This window comes from Crotalus tigris, unplaced genomic scaffold (assembly GCF_016545835.1).
Source record: "Crotalus tigris isolate CLP2741 ecotype Arizona unplaced genomic scaffold, ASM1654583v1 scf7180000017737.1785205, whole genome shotgun sequence".
Classification (NCBI taxonomy): Eukaryota; Metazoa; Chordata; class Lepidosauria; order Squamata; family Viperidae; genus Crotalus; species Crotalus tigris.
In genome coordinates this window covers 98,945-119,804 of record NW_024096603.1, presented here as the reverse complement: position 1 = coordinate 119,804, position 20,860 = coordinate 98,945, and the positions used below count along the sequence as shown (strand labels likewise).

Genomic DNA, 20,860 nt, shown 5'->3' with positions numbered 1-20,860 from the left:
AAATTTTGTGGCACTTCCACTTGCTTCCACTTCAAATTTTTTGTTCGAAAGGCAACAGCAACCAGCTGAAGAAGGCTTTTAATATGTAAAACACTGTCTATTTTGACTATAGTTCTCCTAACCAGTAGTTTACATTAATTTTTATGACAGGGTTCATCTTTTCTCTTATTAAGTTATCCAAGTACAATTATTTATTTGCAGAAATAAAGCTCAGTTTAGAATTAACATGCAAATATTGAAAGGAGAATCTTAATCATTTTGTTTGTTTAGCAAGAATCTTGGCACAGGGCAACAAAAGTAGTCTCTTCATTTTGATAGTATTCTGTTTGAGAATCCTTTTTGTTCTTCCCAACCTGCTAGATGCTTGGAAGAAAGTTTGCAAAGGGACTTGGTACCTCTATTGATCTCTTGTCAGTCAGCATAACTCTCCAAAACAGAATGGAGCAAGAAGGGAGAGCTGGCGAAAGAGGGATTGAGTTTAAAAATGATTAGATTCAACAAGGGTCTAGAAGAAAAATCTGGAACAAAATTCCCCAGTGCATTCCTATAACAGATGCTGAAGATGAGTTGCTCAGAATAATGCCAACTATTCCATTCTAAGCCCTTTTTTTCCTCTTCCTAATTACGCTGGCTCCCTTGGCCAAGAAATAGAGATGAGCACCGTGCCCTAGAGTTGGACCATACCTTTAATTCTACGACGTAGACCAGTCTTCTCCATGCTTTGCAATGTACAGACACGTACAAACATGCATAGATGCAATACAAGAGGAGAACAGAAATACACAGACGAAATAGAGAGGCAACATATATATGCATATCCTGATTATATCTTTATAGATATGTAAAGTGAAACAAAGAAAAACTTGGCTGTTTTGAACCAGCTAGAGCATAAAACAACTGAAACAACCAAAAGAAGCTGAACAAGATTGGAAAATATGGAGAGAGCTGCTTCATAGAATTAGACATGATTGAATGGATAGCATCATTATTATCACATTCAACACAAATGCAACCCATTGTTTTGTGACATAAAAGAAAATAGAGATGCCTTCTATAATAATCACTGTTGGTTAAGGGGTAGGAAGAATCCCATAAGCAATACTGTACATGCTTCCCCTATTTAATTATTCTTCCCAGCCTGATAGAACATTGAGAATTAATTGTGGTATTTGTGATTCTGTCTGTCCATTTTTCAGTTAGGGAACCACAGTTGCTTGGATACAATTCAAGGTGCTGGCAGTCACCTTCAAAGCCCTTCTTGGCTTGGGTCGGAATTACTTAGGGAATCATACCCATATCTCCTTTGTTGTTTCTGCTTGTCCCAGTGGCATGTTCTGAGTCCTGATGGCTAAGGAGAACTTTTTGTTTTCAATAGTGGCAAACTTTTTGTGTCCTAGTGTTGTGGGAAAAACCACGATACTTACATCAGAAGACAAGACCACGAAGGGTTGGAGAAAACAGGTTTTTATTCGTGCACGATGGTTCAGAGTATTAGCATGACAAATTCTGAACCCTGAGTTACTCTGAGGGTGTCACTTTTATACAGCTTGCCGCCCACGCTTAACCTAATAGATGACTTCTTATCCACCTTTAACACACTAAAACAGAGAAGTTTATATCTTGAGGCTACACAAGGAAAAAGGAGAAGTTCACACAAACGGTTGTCTTACCACACCTTTCTGCACGGGTGCTATCTTACAACATCTGTGACTTTTAGTTGACACTGACACTTCTTGTAAAATGGTTTCTACATAGCATGAACACATCTCTATAATTATGACACACAGGTTATATGATTTAGGTTACATTTCACAGCCAAACTTAATATTATCTATTAACTATTATCAGCAACAAGCATTCCTATTAAGATATAGATATATTGAACTATTTCCTGCCCACCTCATTTCCTCCCCTTGAAACTTCACTAAAATCACAAGATTATTGAGGAGTTTCATACCTTGGAGGATAACATAAGGTAGCATATTCCCCTTCCTCTACAAGGGCCATGACCTGGGCTATGGCTCTTTTCTCAACGAGCATAGAGAGGCTCTTGAAAATGGTGCGAGTAACAATAGGTAAAATACAAGGTAGAATTAGACAACCAAGGGCAATGATTCCCACGAGGGCCACGATGGCTTGCAAACCAGGCAGCTTGGGAAACCAAGATGTAAACACTTGGGTAAAGTCAAAACCTTTCCATTCTAGGTCAGCATTATGGGTAAGTTGCCTCATTTCAGTGGTCAACTGCTTAATGGCTTTTCCTGTCTCATCAATTGGCAAACAACAATTGGAAAGGTTGAACTTTCCACAAACACCTCCTTCCTTTGCCAAGATGTAATCTAGGGCCAACCTATTCTAATATACTGCTCTTCGAATCTTATCAATAGTATCAGACAATATATTGAGAGCCTTTAAGATAGGGGAGCAGAGTTCCCTCAAATTCAGTGGGCTCTGGGCTTTGACCAGGAGAGACCCATTTTACATAGTCCTGATCCCAATATCCCAAACAGATTAGATGTCCTACCGGCACAGTATGGTGTCTGAAGAAACAGTTCCTCCCAACCAGGTTAGTAGCCAAAGTCCACACAGCTCCTGAGAAGCGAGTTCGAGCTGTCACGTTTCCAGCATTAAACATGTTATAAATTTCAGGGGTGGCCTCTAATGCTTCCCATGGCCATTGCTCCCCCATGTTGGTACCACCACATACAAAACAATTCTTTATAGTGAGTGTTTTTGCCACCTCCTCAGCCATTTCAATAAACAAATTAATAGCTGTTGTACTTATAGGGAGGGGGTCATCTTCTAGCTTCTTCAGATTATACAGACCAGCCTAAAGACCTAATTTGCCCATCATAGATTCGTTCTACTTGGACCATGAGGTAGGTCTTAGGGTCTTCACCAGTTCCCTCAATACCAAAGCCATATAAACAAAGTGTCTCCCTGTAGGAAGGTCTACAAAACATTCATCACAAGGAGGGACGTGGTCTGAAGGGTAAGGTCGTGGGTCCCCCAAGAGATATTCATCACCACTTACTCCCTTATGATCTCCCTCCCTTGTGGAAAGACCCTGTCCCACAGAGGTTGATACAGGTTCCGGAGAACTTAAAGTGGGGGATGGGGTGACAGCCTTACTGATATTCAGATCATCGGGTTCAATTAGCCAGTCCTCAGGCACACCCTCAACCCCCTTCTCTTTGACTGTGATCCCTCTATACAGAAACAGAGAGTTAATTATAACAGTGATTAACAACAACATTACCACCACCCAAATTGTTGGGATGAGCCCTTTCCTAATACAGGCAGTTTCCCTCATCCTCTGGGTGGAATCCATAACCAATTAAAAAGACTTTTAAGACTAATGATGTGAACGCAGTTTCCAAGGTAGGGACCTTTTGTTGCCCGTGCGATGGGTGTTAGCTTCCGGAGTAACACCTGCAGGGGTTTGCTTCACCTCTCCCGTTCGCAGGGGTGCAGCGTCCGGGGTGTCACCAGAAGGGGAGAGGCTCCTTCTCCTACGATGCAGAGATAGCTTAAAGGGTTGAGTTGGGTTACTATTCATTTTCCATTGGGTGGGGGCTGCCAATTTAACCCTGGACCAATGGATCCACAATTTGATCTCAGCCACCTTAATAGCAAGGGGAGAACACATAACAACAGTATACAGCCCTTTTCCACTTTGGGCTTAAGACCTCCCTCTTCCAATCCTTTACCCAGACCTCCTGTCCCGGTGGTATATTATTTGTTAGTGTAACCAAGACATGGGGTCTTTGGGTTAGAACATATTGGTGTAGCCACTGGACTATAGTGTTAAGAGTCTGCAGCTGTTCTAATTTAACAGTATCTGCCACTTGTTCAGAGTTCTGGACACCTGGTTTAAGTAAGTTGGGGACTCTGCCATACAATAATTCAAAGGGAGACACGAGCAGCTCCCTTTGTGGGGCACACCTTACCACAACCAGGGCCATATTTAAAGCATCTGGTCACTTAAGCTGAGTCTCCTGACATATTTTTGCCAATTTTTCCTTAATGGTCTATGTATTCTCTCCATCCTTCCTCCTGATTGAGCATGGAAACTACAATCAAGCTTCCATGTTATTCCTAGCATAGCTGCTATCTTTTGGGTGGCTCTATGGATAAATTCAGGACCATTATCTGAAGAGATTCTAGATGGCAACCCATACCTGGGAATAATAATATGAAGCAAGGCTTTTGCGACCTCAGTTGCTTTTTTTTTTTTTTCTCTTCCTTGTAGGGATGCAATCTGACCATCCAGTGTATGTACATACTATGACTAGCATTGCGTTATAGGGACCTAAGCATGGCATGTCAGTGAAATCAATCATCAAGGAATCGAAGGCATAATTTCCTCTGGGCTGATGTTCTTGAGGCAGTTGGGGTCCTTGCCTTGGGTTGTTGGTGGAACAGATCTCACATCTAGCACAAACATTTGCTGCAATACTGTGTATTTTGTCAATATAGACCTCTCTCTTCAGGGCATTTGCCAGTGCCGCCCTTCCCAGGTGCAGTTGCTTATGAACCTGTTGCACTGCATCCCATGCCATATATCCTGGGATAAAGACTCGCTGGTCTGGCAAAATCCATCAACCATCTTCCTGCCTTGCTTCCAGCATCTCAGCTTTGTCCAAGTCTTCCTGAGAGTAGTTTGGTTTACCCTGTTCCTGTTCCTCAGGGGTCCACAAAGCTAGACAATTTGTATGCTCAGAAGGTGCCTTTAGTACAGCAATGTGAGCTTCCCTGTCTGCCTTATTATTTCCTAATTGAATATCTGATGCTCCCTTCTGATGGCCTTTGCAATGCATTACAGCGACTTCCTTAGGCTCCCACACACTATTCAGCAGACGCAATATCTGTGGTCCATATTTAACATCCTTTCCCCCTGAAGTTATAAGTCCTCTTACTTTGTATAAGGCTCCATGGACTTGCACTGTTAGGAATGCATACTTAGAGTCTGTGTAAATATTGATGCACTTTCCTTTTGCCAACTCCAAAGCTCTAGTTAATGCATGCAGGTCAGCTAGCTCAGCATTTGTACCGGGCGGAAGTTGCTCAGCTTCCCATACTTCCTCCAAAATCACCACAGCACATCCTGCCTTTCGAATGTCTTCTTGCATAAAACTATTTCTACCCGTGTATATTGTAAAGTCTGGATCAAGCAGGGGGACATCTCTCATGTCTGAGCGGCTAGCGTAAGTTTCTTCAATAGCTTGTATGCAATTATGTGTGGTTTCCAAGTCTGATTCAGGCAACAGCATGGCTGGATTCAGTGAGTTTGATTGAATTAATATAATCATTGGATTATGTATTATTAGAGCTTGATACTTCAGCATGCATGGGTTGGTCAGCCACAAATGTCCTTTTGCTTCTAAGACAGCTTTAAGAGCATGGGGTGTGTAGATATCTAACTTTTGTCCAAAAGTCAACTTGTTAGCTTCCTGTGTTAATAACGCTGTTCCAGCACTTGCTTTAAGGCAAGCCGGCCATCCTCTGGCTACGTTGTCAAGCTGTTTAGACAGATAAGTGACCGGGTGATGCCAGGTTCCTATTTTCTGGGTGAGAACTCCTACTGCCACATTTTGCTTTGTATCTACAAACAGTTGAAATAACTTTTCCAAGTCTAGTAGACCTAAACTAGGGGCACACATTAGAGCCTCCTTGAGAGCGGTGAAGCTGTTATTTTCTTGCTGTTCCTATCGCAATGGTTCTTTATCTCCCCCCCTTTGTGGCCTCATTTAGGGATCTTGCTATTAAACTAAAGGTAGGGATCCATATTCGGCAGAAGCCAGCAGCAACTAAAAAATCCTCTTAACTCTTTCCTATTCTTCAGTACAGGCAGCTGGCAGATAGTGGATGATGCCTTGCAAAACCGGGGGGGGGGGTTGTCCTCTGCCCACAGGTGTGGCATATTGAACTCTTTCCACTTTGTATTTGCTTCTACTGCTTGTGCCAGCATCACCATTCTCCATTCCTCTGCACGGGGTACTTCCATCATCACCTTTCCATATTTTATGGCCATTGTGCCATCCTCTTCAAAGGAGATCTGCACCCTTAGTTTACAAAGCAGATCCCTTCCAATACAATTGGCATATATTCAAACTGATGGGTTATAGTTTTTCCTCCCCTAGTGCAACTTAAGGGCTCCAAAAAGGGTCGCTGCAATATTTTTCCTGTTGCTCCTTGTATGTTGATAGAGTGAGGGGAGGCTTGGCTTAGGGGTTGGGTTAGGACTGATCGGGTGGCTCCAGTATTCACAAGGAAGGGAATAGGTTTGCCTCCTACTGTTAAACTGACCACAGGTTCTGGGAGGCGGGCTGAACCCAGTCGGTCTCAGTCCCACTCCTCTGCTTCTGCCAGGCCTATGAGGGGAGTCCTTGAAAATCCTCTTCTTCTTTCTCTCCCTCCCTGGCTTCTCCTTGGGCCACCTCTGTAGCTCTTCGCAAACCTGCCTCTTCCCCCTCCTTTTTCTTCATCCTTTTCTCTTTCTGGACATTCACCCTTCCAGTGTCCTTCCTTCTTACATATGGCACACTGGTTTTGTCCTAACACCCTTCCCCATCCTCTACCTCTGCCACCTCCCCTTGACACCCCCATCATAGCAACTGCCAGCAATTCAGCTTTCCTTTGCATTTTCTGATCCTTTTTCTTTTCCTCCTCCTTCTCTCTATTCACAAAAGTCTTTCGGACACTTGATTTGTTTTTTTCCACTAAATTTCCAAGCAAGAAGGTCTGATGTAGTAAAAGGCATATGTTGGAATAGAGGAGCTGTGGCTGTTTCTGCTGGATCATCCTTACTGACAACCAATTGATCTACTTGTCTAAGAGGAGCATTCAAAGATGCTTCCTCAGTCTTTGTCCTCGTTTGTTCAGCTATCAGTCCTCCCACTTCTCTGTCTTCTGTTTGCAGTCCCATCCGTTCCTCCTCTGCCTTGGACCCCCTCAGCACCTCTTGGTGAAGGTCCAGTTTGGGTCCCTTGATCCTGGACATCTGGTTGGATTATAGCTTGTCCCCAGCTTTTTCTATCTTCTAAACTTTTTAACATAGGGAACAGTTTTGCATTTCTGAATCCATGGTGGAGGTGTTTGCAACAAGCCGAGCCACACATCAATATAGGGTGCCTGGTCTGGGTGCCCTAACATGGGATTGAACACTAACTAATGTACTTTTAGAGCAATGAATGGATCTAGTGTCCCTGTGCTTGGCCAGCCTATATTAAAGCTGGGCCAATCTACCTCACAGAAGATCCTCAACTTATGCCTGCTCCACTTAATACCACAATCCTGATCCTCATAAGCAGACTTAAAATACTTTAACATACACCCCAATGGAGTAAGGAGTACAATTTCACCATCACCCCATGAGCATCCCAGGGCACCAGACAAGACAAATGAGGAAAGGGGATGAGAGGAAGGTAAGGGGTCCTTCCACTCGGGATTACACTGAGGGTTTCACTTATACGCGCTAGACCCAGGGAGCCGGAAACTCAACGGTCACCGATGGGAAGTTCGAGCGCCACTCACTCACTGCAAACACACACAACAATCCTCCCACCTTATTCCAAAGAGAGGGTGATCAGTCCTCTCCTCCGTCCCTGCTTACAGGGAGGGATTCCTTATTTCCCTTTCAATACTTGCCTGCAGGCGAATCCTTTGTCCTCTAGCCGGCTGGAAAGTTGCCTGGTCTCCTTACCCTTCACCAGTGGTTCTTGGAGTGGCCGACCGCCAATGCTGGAGCCCTGTGTCACAGGGAAGTCCCTCGGAGTAAAAGGTCCGATGGCGCCTGGGATGTTCCCCCTAACACTACAGGCCCCTGGCATCAGGGTGTGCCCTCCAGAGAGCCCCAAGACTCCTTGCCGTCCTGCCGCGGTCGCCAGATAATTGTCTTACCACACCTTTCTGCACGGGTGCTATCTTACAACATCTGTGACTTTTAGTTGACACTGACACTTCTTGTAAAATGGTTTCTACATAGCATGAACACATCTCTATAATTATGACACACAGGTTATATGATTTAGGTTACATTTCACAGCCAAACTTAATATTATCTATTAACTATTATCAGCAACAAGCATTCCTATTAAGATATAGATATATTGAACTATTTCCTGCCCACCTCACTAGCACCCTCCCTCTGGAACATTATCTCTGAAGCCTAAAGGCCTTAGATTGGCCTTTAACATCTGGCCTTTTCTAAAGGCCTTAAAGACTTGATTCTGTGCTTGTTCCCAGGTCCCAAGGGATCCCATCTCCTGGGCTAATGGTTGCTTGTGATTTTTCATGATAGCAATATACAGTATTTATTATATTTGTGTATGTTTGTTTTTATTTTTAATATACTAGCTACTCAAAGTTATTTATTTGAAATGGGCAGCCATACAAATTTATTAAACAAATAAACAAATAATTTGCCAGATACCAAGAGCCCTCTTAGTCCAGGAAACTCATCGGGTGATAATGAGAGTTCCACTGCTTGTTCTTTTCATATTTAGCCAGCATGGCTAACAATAAAGGATCTGGAAGTCCAAAAACACCTGGACAATACATATCCCTTGTTTTATAGCATAACAACCAGGCTTAGTGTTTTATAGGATAACAACCAGTCTTACTACTGTAGAACCAACTTTTTCCAATACTTAGGCTCCTGCCTTTTTGCTTTTTATCATGAACAATAAAGCACCAGTCTTTCTTTAAAGAGAGCTTGACATTTTGAAGTTAAGTGTAAAAAGAGAATGGATAACGTTAGAAAAATATGTGCTTTGTAAAATAAAAACATCAAGAAATCTAAAGAAATTTTCTTTAAAAGCATACAGAAAGATTCTACTATATAAAATCCAATCTTCTTCCTTGAAAGGAATTTGATCAATGGTTAGAGAGAGAACATCAAACGAAGCATCAAAAACTTTTTTTAGATCATCCATTAAATAGTGTAAAAAGTTAACTTTGAAATTAATAGCAAGCAGTAGCAGTATTAATAGGTGATAAGGAGGAAGAGGATGGCAATGATGATTCCAATATGCTGTTTCAGAATTTATGTTTCATATAGTTTAATAAACATTTTAATAGAATAAAAACCATGTGGAAAAAGAGAACTACTAAATGGAAATTGAAGTTGCTATCAGGAAATGTAAAGGTTGTTTAATTAATAAATAATTTTAAAAAATATGTTACTCTAGAGACTTATATAAGTTTTCACTACCAAATCTTGCCCCAGTTTTGGACTCATCTGCTTGTGTTAGTAATGGGACTTAGTGGAATATAGGGAGAATATAGATATACAGATAGTCCTCGATTTACAACCACAATTGAGCTCAAAATTTCTGTTGTTTAAGCTAAACACTTGTTAAGAGAATTTTGTCTCATTTTACAACCTTTCTTGCCAGAGTTAAGTGAATCACTGCAGTTGTTATGTTAGTAACAAGGTTGTTATATAATCTGGTTTCCTCATTAACTTTGTTTGTCAGAAGGTTGCAAAAGATGATCACATAACCCTGGGGACACTGCGAAAGTCATAAATACATGTCAGTTGCCAAGCATCCAAATTTTGATCACATGACCATGGGAATGCTGCAACGGTCATAAGTGTGAAAAATTATCATAAGTCACTTTTTTCAGTGCCATTATAACTTTGAACAATTACTAAATGAACTGTTGTAAGTCAAGGACTACCTGTATATTTATATGGATATGACATGTCCTCCGAATGACATTAGAAGCTCAGCCCTCTCATTTTATACAGTATCCATCAGGGATCCAGCTAAGAGGTAGTGCTTTTAATTTACATTTATTTGATTACCTAATCATCATAAGGTGGCCTTTGTCTATATATAATGAATAAACAAAAAAAATTCTCTTTTGGAATTTTTAAAATCATAGGTTATAAAAGTTTACAAAGCCACAATTCAACAAACCTTGGACATCATGTTTCTCCGTGAAGGAAAAGAATTCTTTACCAGCACTGATGCAGTAAGCCAAGATTCAGCCGATCGTACCATTATTGCCTGGGACTTCCAAACTGCTGCAAAGATCTCCAATCAAATTTTTCACGTGAGATAGATATTTACTTTCTTATTTATTTTGAGGGTTCCTATATTGCCATATATGAAAAATTTATCATGAACAACAATTTGCTTGGGAAGCAATTGAAAGAACTTTGTTGTGTTTCTTAAAAGATCACAAAATAGGATGACTGTGGAAAACTCAACTACAGTTCAAGGTCAGTTGAACTTCTGCAGAAACAGCACAGTAGTCATGTACTTCAGGACACCCCAGTGTGTAGTGGGGTGCCCCAGGGCTCTGTTCTAGGCCCAGTGCTTTTCAACATCTTCATCAATGATTTGGACGAGGGGACAGATGGGGAACTTATCAAATTTGCAGAAGACACCAAGTTAGCAGGAATAGCCAATCCTCCAGAAGATAGGCTTAAGATACAGGAGGATCTGGACAGACTTGAACATTGGGTGCTATCTAACAAAATGAAATTCAATGGTGAGAAAAGTAAGGTTCTACATTTAGGCAAGAAAAGCCAAATGTATAGGTATAGTATAAGTGATAGTAGAAACTGTGAGAGGGATCTTGGAGTCCTAGTGGACAATCACTTAGATATGAGCCAGCAGTGTGCTATAGCTGCCAAAAAAGCCAACACAGTGTTAGGCTGCATTAACAAGGATAGAATCAAGATCACATGAAGTATTAATACCACTTTACAATGCTTGGTAGGGCTACACTTGGAATACTGCATCCAGTTTTGGTCACCACGATGTAAAAAAGATGATGAGACTCTAGAAAGAATACAGAGAAGAGCAACAAAGATGATTAGAGGACTGGAGGCTAAAACATACAAGGAATGGTTGCACTGGTGGCCGCTGGCGAAGGACCTTGGCAGGCCGACAGCGGGGCAGAACTCTGGATCTGGGCCAACTCGCCCCATGCCGGGCTGGAGCAGCCCAGCAAGGCAGCCATGTCAGGGTGGCCAGAAGGGCAAAGAACAGCATGGGCAGCCACTTGGCTGCCACATGGCACTCACTGCATCCAAGAAATGTCCCAGCAGCAGTAGGCCAGCAAGCAGGGTTGGTGGAGGCCAGGGCTCGCTGAGGGTTTGGTTTATTGCAGCCGCAGGCAAGCAGATGGTGGGATGGAGAGGGCGGGGCCAGCAGTAGCCGGTTCCACTGGCGGCCATTGGTGAAGGGCCCTGGCAGGTTGGTAGCAGGTGGGCACTCTGGCTATTGCATGGAATATACGGGCCAACTTGCCCCGCCCCACGCTAAGGCTTACTTTTGGGGTAGGGCTTATATTAGCCCCCAAAAATATCAGCTGAGGCTTACTTTCCAGAGTAGGGTTTACTTTTGGGAAAACAAGGTAGGAGTTGAAGGTTTGGCAGCACAAGGAAACAACAGCCAATTGCCAGTCATCAACACACTAATCAACCAATAGGAAGGCACCACATACATACAACTCACAGAATAGCCCAAAGCACATATTCCAGTAGAAAAGATGTTCCCTGAAGATGTGCTACAGCATAAGTCCAAAAGCTCAGAAAAATAAACCTCTGTCCCAGTGACTGACCAAGATTTGATCTTGCAAAGAAATCTTTTTTTAAAAAAAATAGAACTAGCAAGGATGATGCTCATCAATGAATGGATCAGTATTCACTGTGCTTTTCAAGCAACTGATTAACTTTTTGGTCACAGTGTTCTGTAATGGAGGAGAGTAAGGACTTTGAACTCACTTTGCTGATGACCAGAGATTTTGTTTTTAATGACAAAATTCATTTTGAACAGCCTTCAGAATGTTTAATAAATGAGTTGGTCAGTCCTAATTAGTTTGGAGCATACAAATTAGAAGGCAGAGAGAAGCAAAGTAGGTGCATGCCTGCCAATCAAACATCTGTCAGGGTTAGTCTTGTTATTAACTCTTAGGAAGTGATTTATTGCAATCAGTTTGGAGAATATTTTTCTCTGGAGTTGAGATTGGCTGCTTGGGATGCAAGAGAGCATTGTCTTGCCTTCAGAAACTAATGGATACCCAATGCTTCCCAGTTTTGAGGAATTTCTGCCTTCTGTCCCAGTATCTTATCTTATCTTATCTTATCTTATCTTATCTTATCTTATCTTATCTTATCTTATCTTAGTGTACACTCTATTATTAGCAATATATGGTATTTCAAAGGGAATAAAAAGAGAAGTTTCTATCTTAAATGGCTTATAATCAGCTTCAGGAAATACCTGGAAAGTGAGGCAGGTGGAAATACAGATTCTTTTTTTCTTTTTTTTGGTAGGGGTAGGATGGGGTTCTATTCTTCAGATTTGGTTGCAGTAGAATAGAGACAGACTACCTTTTTGTGCTGGGACATTGTTTGAATAAGCATTTTACCAGCCTCTAAAGGTTGAAGATGGCATGTTAGTGATGCAGATATGTCACTGGATAGGAAAGGGTAAACGTTTTGAGGGATTTGAGGTTTTACATTTTAAAAATAAAATAAATACATAAAGTATATTGGAGAATTGATATTAGGGCTGTGTAGCACTTTGGAAATAATTTAGAAGAGAGGTTTTGGAGCATGTGGGAGCATGAGTGCAGCACTTGTCACAACTTTAAGGTAGTTGTGCATTTTCTTGGAATCGTGCAGTTGCTCTCTAGAGCTGCCATGTGATCCTGGGAGAAGAATGGTAAGCGAGTCCTTATCCTGCCGCCCCCTTTTTTGGATCAGAATCTAAAGCACAATCACAAACTTTCTTGACACCCCTACATCATATTCTAAACCTGTTTTTGGAAGGTGTCAATTTGGGGGGAATCTTTAGGGTCACAAACAGAGACTGACATATCATATATAGTTTGATTCAGAATCTATGAACATTTTCATTTCTTTCTAATTTTCTTTGCAGGAACGTTTTACTTGCCCCAGTCTTTCAGTTCATCCTAAAGAGCCTGCCTTTGTTGCTCAGACAAATGGCAACTACATGGCTTTATTTTCCAGCTTGCCACCTTATCGAATCAACAAAAAGAAGAGGTTTGAAGGGCACAAGGTATGCATCCATCAACAGGTTTTATTCCTTTAATATACCAAATTATGTTACTTCTTTTCAGTAAGAATACAATTTAATAGATTTCAATACTATTGTCTGTAATTTAATTAATGTAGAATTTAAATTGCAGTAAAATAACTAAAAGCATTATTAGTTAAGAACTAGGCAACTTGTGACCCCTTGGGTCATTATTTCAGAGATATTTCCTTACCAGATTCTTCAATGCCTTCAACAGTGACAGTATTTCTAACACACTGCCTTGAAAATAGCTATGTTGATCTGCATAGCCTAATCAAACATCAGCACAGAAAATATTGTATAACATTTTGTATTATGTCATAAACAGATTTATGGTAATATTTCTCATAAAAGATTTTAGAAAATTAACCAAATTTCAATTCCATGGGAATCCTGCATCCCAGATTTTGGGTGCATTCTGTAAGTTAACCCATTTGAGGTTTCTTGATTCAATAATTGGTGCTCTATTTCAGCCAGTGAAAGGTTACAGATATAATAGATAGATGATAGATAGATAGATAGATAGATAGATGATAGATAGATAGATAGATAGATAGATAGATAGATAGATAGATAGATAGATAGATAGATAGATAGATAGATAAGCTTGTCACATATTCAGCAAGTACTGCTAACAATGACAAGTCTTTAATGGGGCAGTCTTATTAAATACCAAGGGAAGTGATTAGGCCATTATGGTAAAAATTGACAAGTTTATTATAGTGTAAAATTTCAGGAAGCTCTAATCTATCATATTGTAATTTCTTAATTAACATCTTGATTTATTTGCTCTTAATTCTTGACTCAAACAGGTTGAAGGATTTGCAGTAGGCTGTGAGTTTTCACCTGATGGAACACTTCTTGTGACAGGGAGTTCAGATGGCAAAGTATTTTTCTACAACTATCGCACAGCTCAAATTCTCCATGTCATGTCAGCACATAGTCAAGCCTGTGTGAATGCAACCTACCATCCCGTCCTTCCATCACTCCTTGCCACCTGTGCCTGGGATGGGGTAATCAAGATCTGGCAATAATAGGAATAATTAGATAGCCAACTGGCTTTCCAACTTTGTAAATATATTTTTTTCTTGTAGTTTCATTTCTTAGAACTTTATGTTTTGTATAGTGGTACACCAAACCAGTGCTTCTCATCCTCAGGAATTGTATGATGTGTGGACTTCAACTCCCAGAATCCCCCCAGGCAGCATGCTTGCTGGCGAATTCTGTGAGTTGGTTAACATATTTAGAGCAACTAAGATTGAGAAAAGATTGAGAAATACAGTACTAAACTAATTTTACTGTAATGTGATTATGTGGAGCAGAAAATATAAAATTCTCTGTCATGCTATACAAATAATTAATTTGCCTGGCACTGTTTTTGACTCATACTTTGCCCTTAACTGCTATCCTTTTCCAAATAAATTTTTAATGCTGTTAGAGTTATAATATTCTTTTAAACAGCTGCTAAATATATAGCTACTACTAGCTTTCTCCAAGTTTTTGTTGCAGGGAATTAGGACAATGTGAGCTAGATTGAAAAAGGAATTAAAGATTAATTGAAGCCCTAAATCTATATGTTCTGCCTGCTATAATTGGATGTGGAATGTACAAATTTAATTGATAGAAGTAATTAAAAGGGATTCAATATCATTCCAAATTCTTCTGGGAGCCTAGATTTTTTAATCACTTTAGTGTTACTAAATCAGCACTCTTAGTTTAAAACTTAACTATTCTTTAGCTTCTGTCACTGCTTTACTCTTTTACTATTACTTGATCTTGCAGACTTTTCATCCAGTTTTAATGGAGTTACATTATGCTAGAAGTGGTGTAGCCATGAAGACTTTTCTGATACAAAGCAATGTAGTTAGAATCTGATTCTGGTATCTTCATGGTCACATGAAGCTCAAATAGATTTGGATGCTTGAGAATCTCCATAGAGATTTATGACAGTTACATTTATGGTTGATACTTGCAATAAAAAAAATCTCAACAATCTGGAAGCAATAGCATTTATAGCATCCTAGCTATTTCCAGTTTGCTAAGGTCAAGGATATAGTAAACTTCTTTCCCCAAAATAACACTTTTCTTCCTAATTGGGAGCTGATATATTTAATTATAATAATGGAACTGTTTTTATCACTGGCTTGCATTAATATAAAATTTATTCTGAAGGAACGCCTTAGGTTCCTATAGGATGTAGGAAGAGGAAAGTAAGGAGTTTTGTTACTCCACAGGAATATATTGGATATAGTCCACCAGGGCCGAACCTAATAATTACCTTTCACATATGGTAGCCAGGAATGGAATCACTTAGAAAAACATTACTTTTTCTGTCTTTTCTTTGCAAAATAGAGTGTACTTTTATATTTTGCTAAAATGTGCAAAATAATATACACATGTTACATAAATAATATGTTACATAAAAATTAAAATTTCAAAACACCCAAAATGTAACTTAAAAGTTCCAGTTGTAAATATATTTTTCTAAAATATTAACTGTACTCATTATCAAATCTATTTGCATATTTTTATGGACGTAATGTATTTATTGATCAGCTTTCCTGTGCACAGCAAGGCTAGCATTCACTAAGATTAATAGTCTTTTATCTTTTAAGTTAAATTTTAACTTAACATGCACGTAATAAGCACCATAAAACGTAAACTTTAACAGAAATTTTATTACAGGTAAATTCTTGGTCAATGACTGCCTTGTTTAATGACTGTTTGAAGTTACATTGACACTGAAAAAGCTATTTTATGACTGGTCTTCAAACTATGACATCCTACTAATCACTTGATCCCCATTTGTGCACTTCACAACTGGCTTCCAACAAACAGTTAATGAAAAAGCCAGCAGTGAAATTGCAAGTCGCAGTAATGTAATGACTTGCTTAATGACCACATCATTTAGTGATGAAGTTGCCAGTCTCAGTTGTGATTGTTAAATGAGGATTATCTGTTCTTCCTTAAGGATATGAAGTAGAGTACTATATTTCTTTTATTTTATTGCTTTAAGGTAACAACCTATCTCTGAAGAATCATCAGAACCACTTATAATTTAAATATAAAAACATAACAGTAAAATGCCATTACAAGAATCTTCTTCCAAAACCAGCAACTGGGCTAGCCTGAAATCTGTGGAGTTATTTTGTAGAGTGACAGCACTTCCTGCATGCCTTTTAGTTGTAATGTAGCTATAATTCCGAATCCCTCATCTAAGAAATCACAATTGAGAGTAGATAAGGGAACTAGTAGTACCCCAAAAGAGTAGGAAAGATTACACAAGCTTTTAAAACCCCAAAATACAAGTCTGTTTATATGGAAAGGAGAATACTATCTACTTTTATAAACTAATAGTCTTTCAATCTAAAATGTAAGATTGCTCTGTCCAGTATCTCATGATTTCTGCTTTCCTACTAAAGCTACATACAATCTTCTCTTAGGGCTCAAGAGGATCTACAATTCTCTGGGTCAAGTATAAGGCTGCTGAGGGAGGGATGAAGAAAAAGAAAACGAGAACTTTTAAAAAGTAGTGTATTTGTTCTTTTAAGAGTGAACTGATCTATTTTAGTCATTATATCCAGAAAAGTACTCTAATAGTGTACAATCATAAATAATAATGGTTGGTCCTTGATTCACATTTCTTACATAAAAGTTACTGATTTAATTCTCTTGATAGAACACTTCATCACTCTGTATATAAAATTCAAGTAATGCCACTTTGGAATGATTCTAGATCAATCTCATTACCTCAACTTTTTGCAAGTTTTGGAAAATTCACAGTGTACTTAATAATGTTGCACTTCAGAAGCTGTCAAACTTTTCAGATTGTGAAAACTTAGTTAAAAGAAAAAATCCTGGAATCCTAGACCAAGAGGAAATGTACTAATGATAGATGTATTTATTTAGTGCATGGCAAAAACGTTAAAAAGCATATCAAAATTACATTCTCAATGAGCAAATATAAAACTATTTACCCTCTTTACAAATTCAAAGGTAAACTGTTTTATAGTCAATACATGATGGAGTTGCATACAGAAAGTTTCTGGGGTTTCCCTGATGCTTGGTGCTCAACAGCTTGTTCATTTTCTTGCAGACGTTTCATTACCCAAATTAGGTAATAGCACTGATGATGTTTCCTAGTTTGGGTAATGAAATGTCTGCAAGAAAACAACCAAACTCAGAGCGCACCAACCACCCTTCATTTGAGCTACACATTCTTTATTGGTTTCCCTGATGTATGCTGAGAGGGCGCTGTTCCACTGCTTTGGAGCCCCACAGCTCCATTCCAAAGAAGAGAGCTTTCCCCATTTATGTTGAGTCCTAATCTTATTGAGCATTAACTAGTTTTATGGGGTAATTGAATCCTTTTGGTTCAGCTGTAAAGCAGAGAACATTGTGACACTCTGGAGGAGGAGTAGAGGATGGTTCTAGTGCCCAGGCTGAAACAGATAATGATATTCTAATGATAGAAATTGGCAGTAATTCAAAAAGTAAACTGATTATTGTAAATGCAAAATTAACATTTTGAATGTGCAAAAAATAAAACTTTAATTTCACAATTAACTTGGGATATTAATGTTTTAACCAAACAGATCAATATTCAATTATTAGGTGTAATTGCATTTCCTTGGGGAAAAGTTCAGTATTTGGAACAATTGATGCTATTTGTAAGCAGAGATCATCTTTTATACTTAGCCTATTACTGTACTTGCTGCTTACGAAAATAAGGTTCTCTTACAAAAATATGTATTGCAAATGGCATAAGTTATTTCAATCTTGACTGGCAATATTTTTTTAGAAGCTCTAGCCAGAAAATCTGCACAATGAAATGTGGGTTATAATGTGAAATTAGTTAAACTGGACCTATGTTGTTTCTTCTTTAATGGTAATTCAGATGCAATATAGTCAACATAATGATTCTGGACCTGATCATTTTTTTTCTTTTAAAGGGGAAAATATGCCCTTACTGTGAAACATAAATCAGATAGGCTTTGTATCACCAAGGTTTTGACATTTTCCCTGAGGGAAATTTTGTTTGGAAGATTTGGAAAGCACTTGGAATTATTTTAGAAATACACTCACTTCAGTGTGTACATTTAAATGAATTGCATTCATTTTACTTTGACATTTGAATCTAATTATATGTGTACCTTGCAGTGAAACACTAGTATCATTCAGATAAGTAAATATATCAGCCAAGTATGCAATCTTTTGCATCCAACAATTGCCACTTAGTTTCTGTGCTAGTTCAAAAGAATGTTCCTGTAAAAAAGAAATATATCTTCTTATTGTTTATAAAATGAAACCAATATTTGCCACAGTCATCTCACTTCATTATGCAGTAGCAATGTGTTCTCTAGATTCTCTTTCACACAACACAGTAAATATCGGAGCTGAGTGGTCTTGCTTTTATAAGATCTATGATTTTACTGCCTTGTTGGTTACGGTCTTGAGTTCTGTTGGCCTGTATTACAAATAAATGACAAGGCAGCAATGATTATGCTTAATAGGTGGAGCTGTATTTTTCATGTGGGCCCCATTACCTGATATTATTCTGACTATAACTGTTGCGCCATCATTGCATATATTGCAATACAAATGCAAAGATATTTTGTGTAGTTTTTCCCCCTATAAATGTAAAATAAATCATTTCATTTCCTTTAGTTCAGATAGGAAAAGGTTTGCAAATAGGCATAGCTTCCACAGATCACTCAGAACAAGCACAACACGAGAAAGATTAATAAACCTGAAAACATTAGTGGATTCATCCACTTGAATGGAGAAACCTGTAGTACTCTTTTAATTTGTTTTATTTCTTTTTAGAAAATGTGACATATCCTTGAAGCTATTAGCAAAGAGCTTCAAGGATTTTATGAAATGTTTTGATTAATCATGCATTCTGCCAGGCTAACTATTGTTTAACCAACTTTTCTGCAATAGTGTGATGCTATTGCTTTTGCTATGTGATGAATGATTAAATAAGAAATTTGGCATTTTTTGATAGACAAAAATGTATGAAGTGCTTTTTATTTGGAATTCTGCACATTTTCATTTGAAATACACAGGACTTAATTTCAGATTTTAATGTTTGGTGTTCAAATATCTTCAAAATTTTGCAAGATTCATATTGTTATCTAATCCTTCTCACATTCAACACATAGTCCATTTGGTTTGTCTTCCTTGCAGTTTATGTAAAACTTTTCAAGCTCTCAACATATTTACATTTCTGGTTTTGTGCTTGAGCTTAATTTCTCAGTTCTTATGGTATAAGAATTACAGTAGCAGCAACACAAGCAGCACTGGAGTTTGTTTTGATTTCTTTTGTTTTCACTTTTTCTATACTGGTTGTGATTGTACAAGTATGAAACTGATGATCCATAGCTGAAAAAATATTCACATAGCATAAATATTTATTAGGCCTAGTACATGACAATTTAATTCTGTGAATCTGAAAAATTGTGCAGGAAAATTACCATTTGTGCATGCACTTAATGTAGACTGTAGTAATTGATATAGTTGAATTAAATTAAAGCCACTAAGCACTCATCTTCCTGTTTTCATCTGTTGGAACCATTGACACCTGTCTGTCTAACTTCACAAATACAAATCTCCATGTTTACTCCAAAGAATTCCCTTGACAGACATGTTTATGGCTTGTGCCTTTCTTGCAGAGTTGGCATACTGGTACTCTTTGTCATTTCTTAGCTGCTACACTACTTAGCTGCTACGGTACTCCCAGAATTTCTGAGCCAGCATGGCTCAGCTCAGGAATTCTGGGAGTTGAAGTCTACAAGTCATAAAAGAGCCAAGGTTCCCCACTCCTGACCTAGCCTATTCTTTGTACCTGGTTTTTTTTTTAAAAAAAATCCTTTAAAAAAATCAGTGGTTAGTGTATGCGGCTTCTGCTTGCTGCCAGGGAATTCTTTTTTTTTAAAAGAATAAAAACTCCTTCATTTTCTAGTGCCCAATAAGGTAGTTCTGGTATTTTCTGGTATTCAATACAGACAGTCCTCGATATACAAGAGTTCATTTAACAACTGTTCGAAGTTACAATGGCACTGACAAAGTGACTTATGAACATTGTTCACACTTATGACTGTTGCTGCAATCCCATGGTGACATGAGCAAAATCCAGCGATTTGGCAACTGACTCATATTTATGACGGTTGCAGTGTTCCTGGTTTATGTGATCATCTTTTGTGACCTTCTGACAAGCAAAGTCAATGGGGAAGGCAGATTCACTTAATTAACTGTGTTACTAACATAACAACTCCAAGCTGATAAAAGGTGATAAAAGGCAATTTTGGAATTTTCTGTTGGCAGGAGCAGGTGCTGTTGGAGGAGAAGGGCACCCTGGAGGCAGAGGAGCCGGCGGAGGAGGGTGGTGGCGGCCGGATAGAGGAGCGGTGTCTCGGTTTCTAAGACCATCGGAAATATGTATTTTCTGATGGTCTTAGGCAACCCCTGTGAAAGCATCATTCGACTCCCAAAAGGGTCGCGACCCACAGGTTGAGAATCGCTGGTCTACAGGAAGGAGAATGCTGTAGCATACCTAGGATGTTAAATCTTTAATCGGCTTCATCATGCAAGATCTGTTAACTACCCTCTTTTATGCTGTGTTAGTAACAATTTAGATAATTGGATGTTAATACTGCATTGTGACGGTTGTTTTCCAAGGATAGGACACATCACAGTGTAGAAGATAACTGTACACCATACATTATTGTAGTCCTCAACTGTAGGAGAAGAAGAGGCAGTGCCTGGGAGCCAAATCAAGAGAGGCATCAATCTGGAGTTGT

General features: G+C 38.9%; 1 protein-coding gene across 1 annotated transcript in view; it reads left to right on the top strand.

The window, feature by feature from the left end:
- Positions 1-19,607, top strand: part of WDR25 (WD repeat domain 25) — an 81,404-nt gene extending 61,797 nt beyond the window's left edge. Inside the window, exons 5-7 of the mRNA XM_039339671.1 lie at positions 9,892-10,062; positions 12,900-13,040; positions 13,871-19,607. Coding sequence (XP_039195605.1) covers positions 9,892-10,062; positions 12,900-13,040; positions 13,871-14,092 — 534 coding nt within the window. The 3' untranslated portion in view covers positions 14,093-19,607. The remainder of the gene's footprint in view (positions 1-9,891; positions 10,063-12,899; positions 13,041-13,870) is intronic.
- The last annotated feature ends 1,253 nt before the right edge of the window (positions 19,608-20,860 follow it).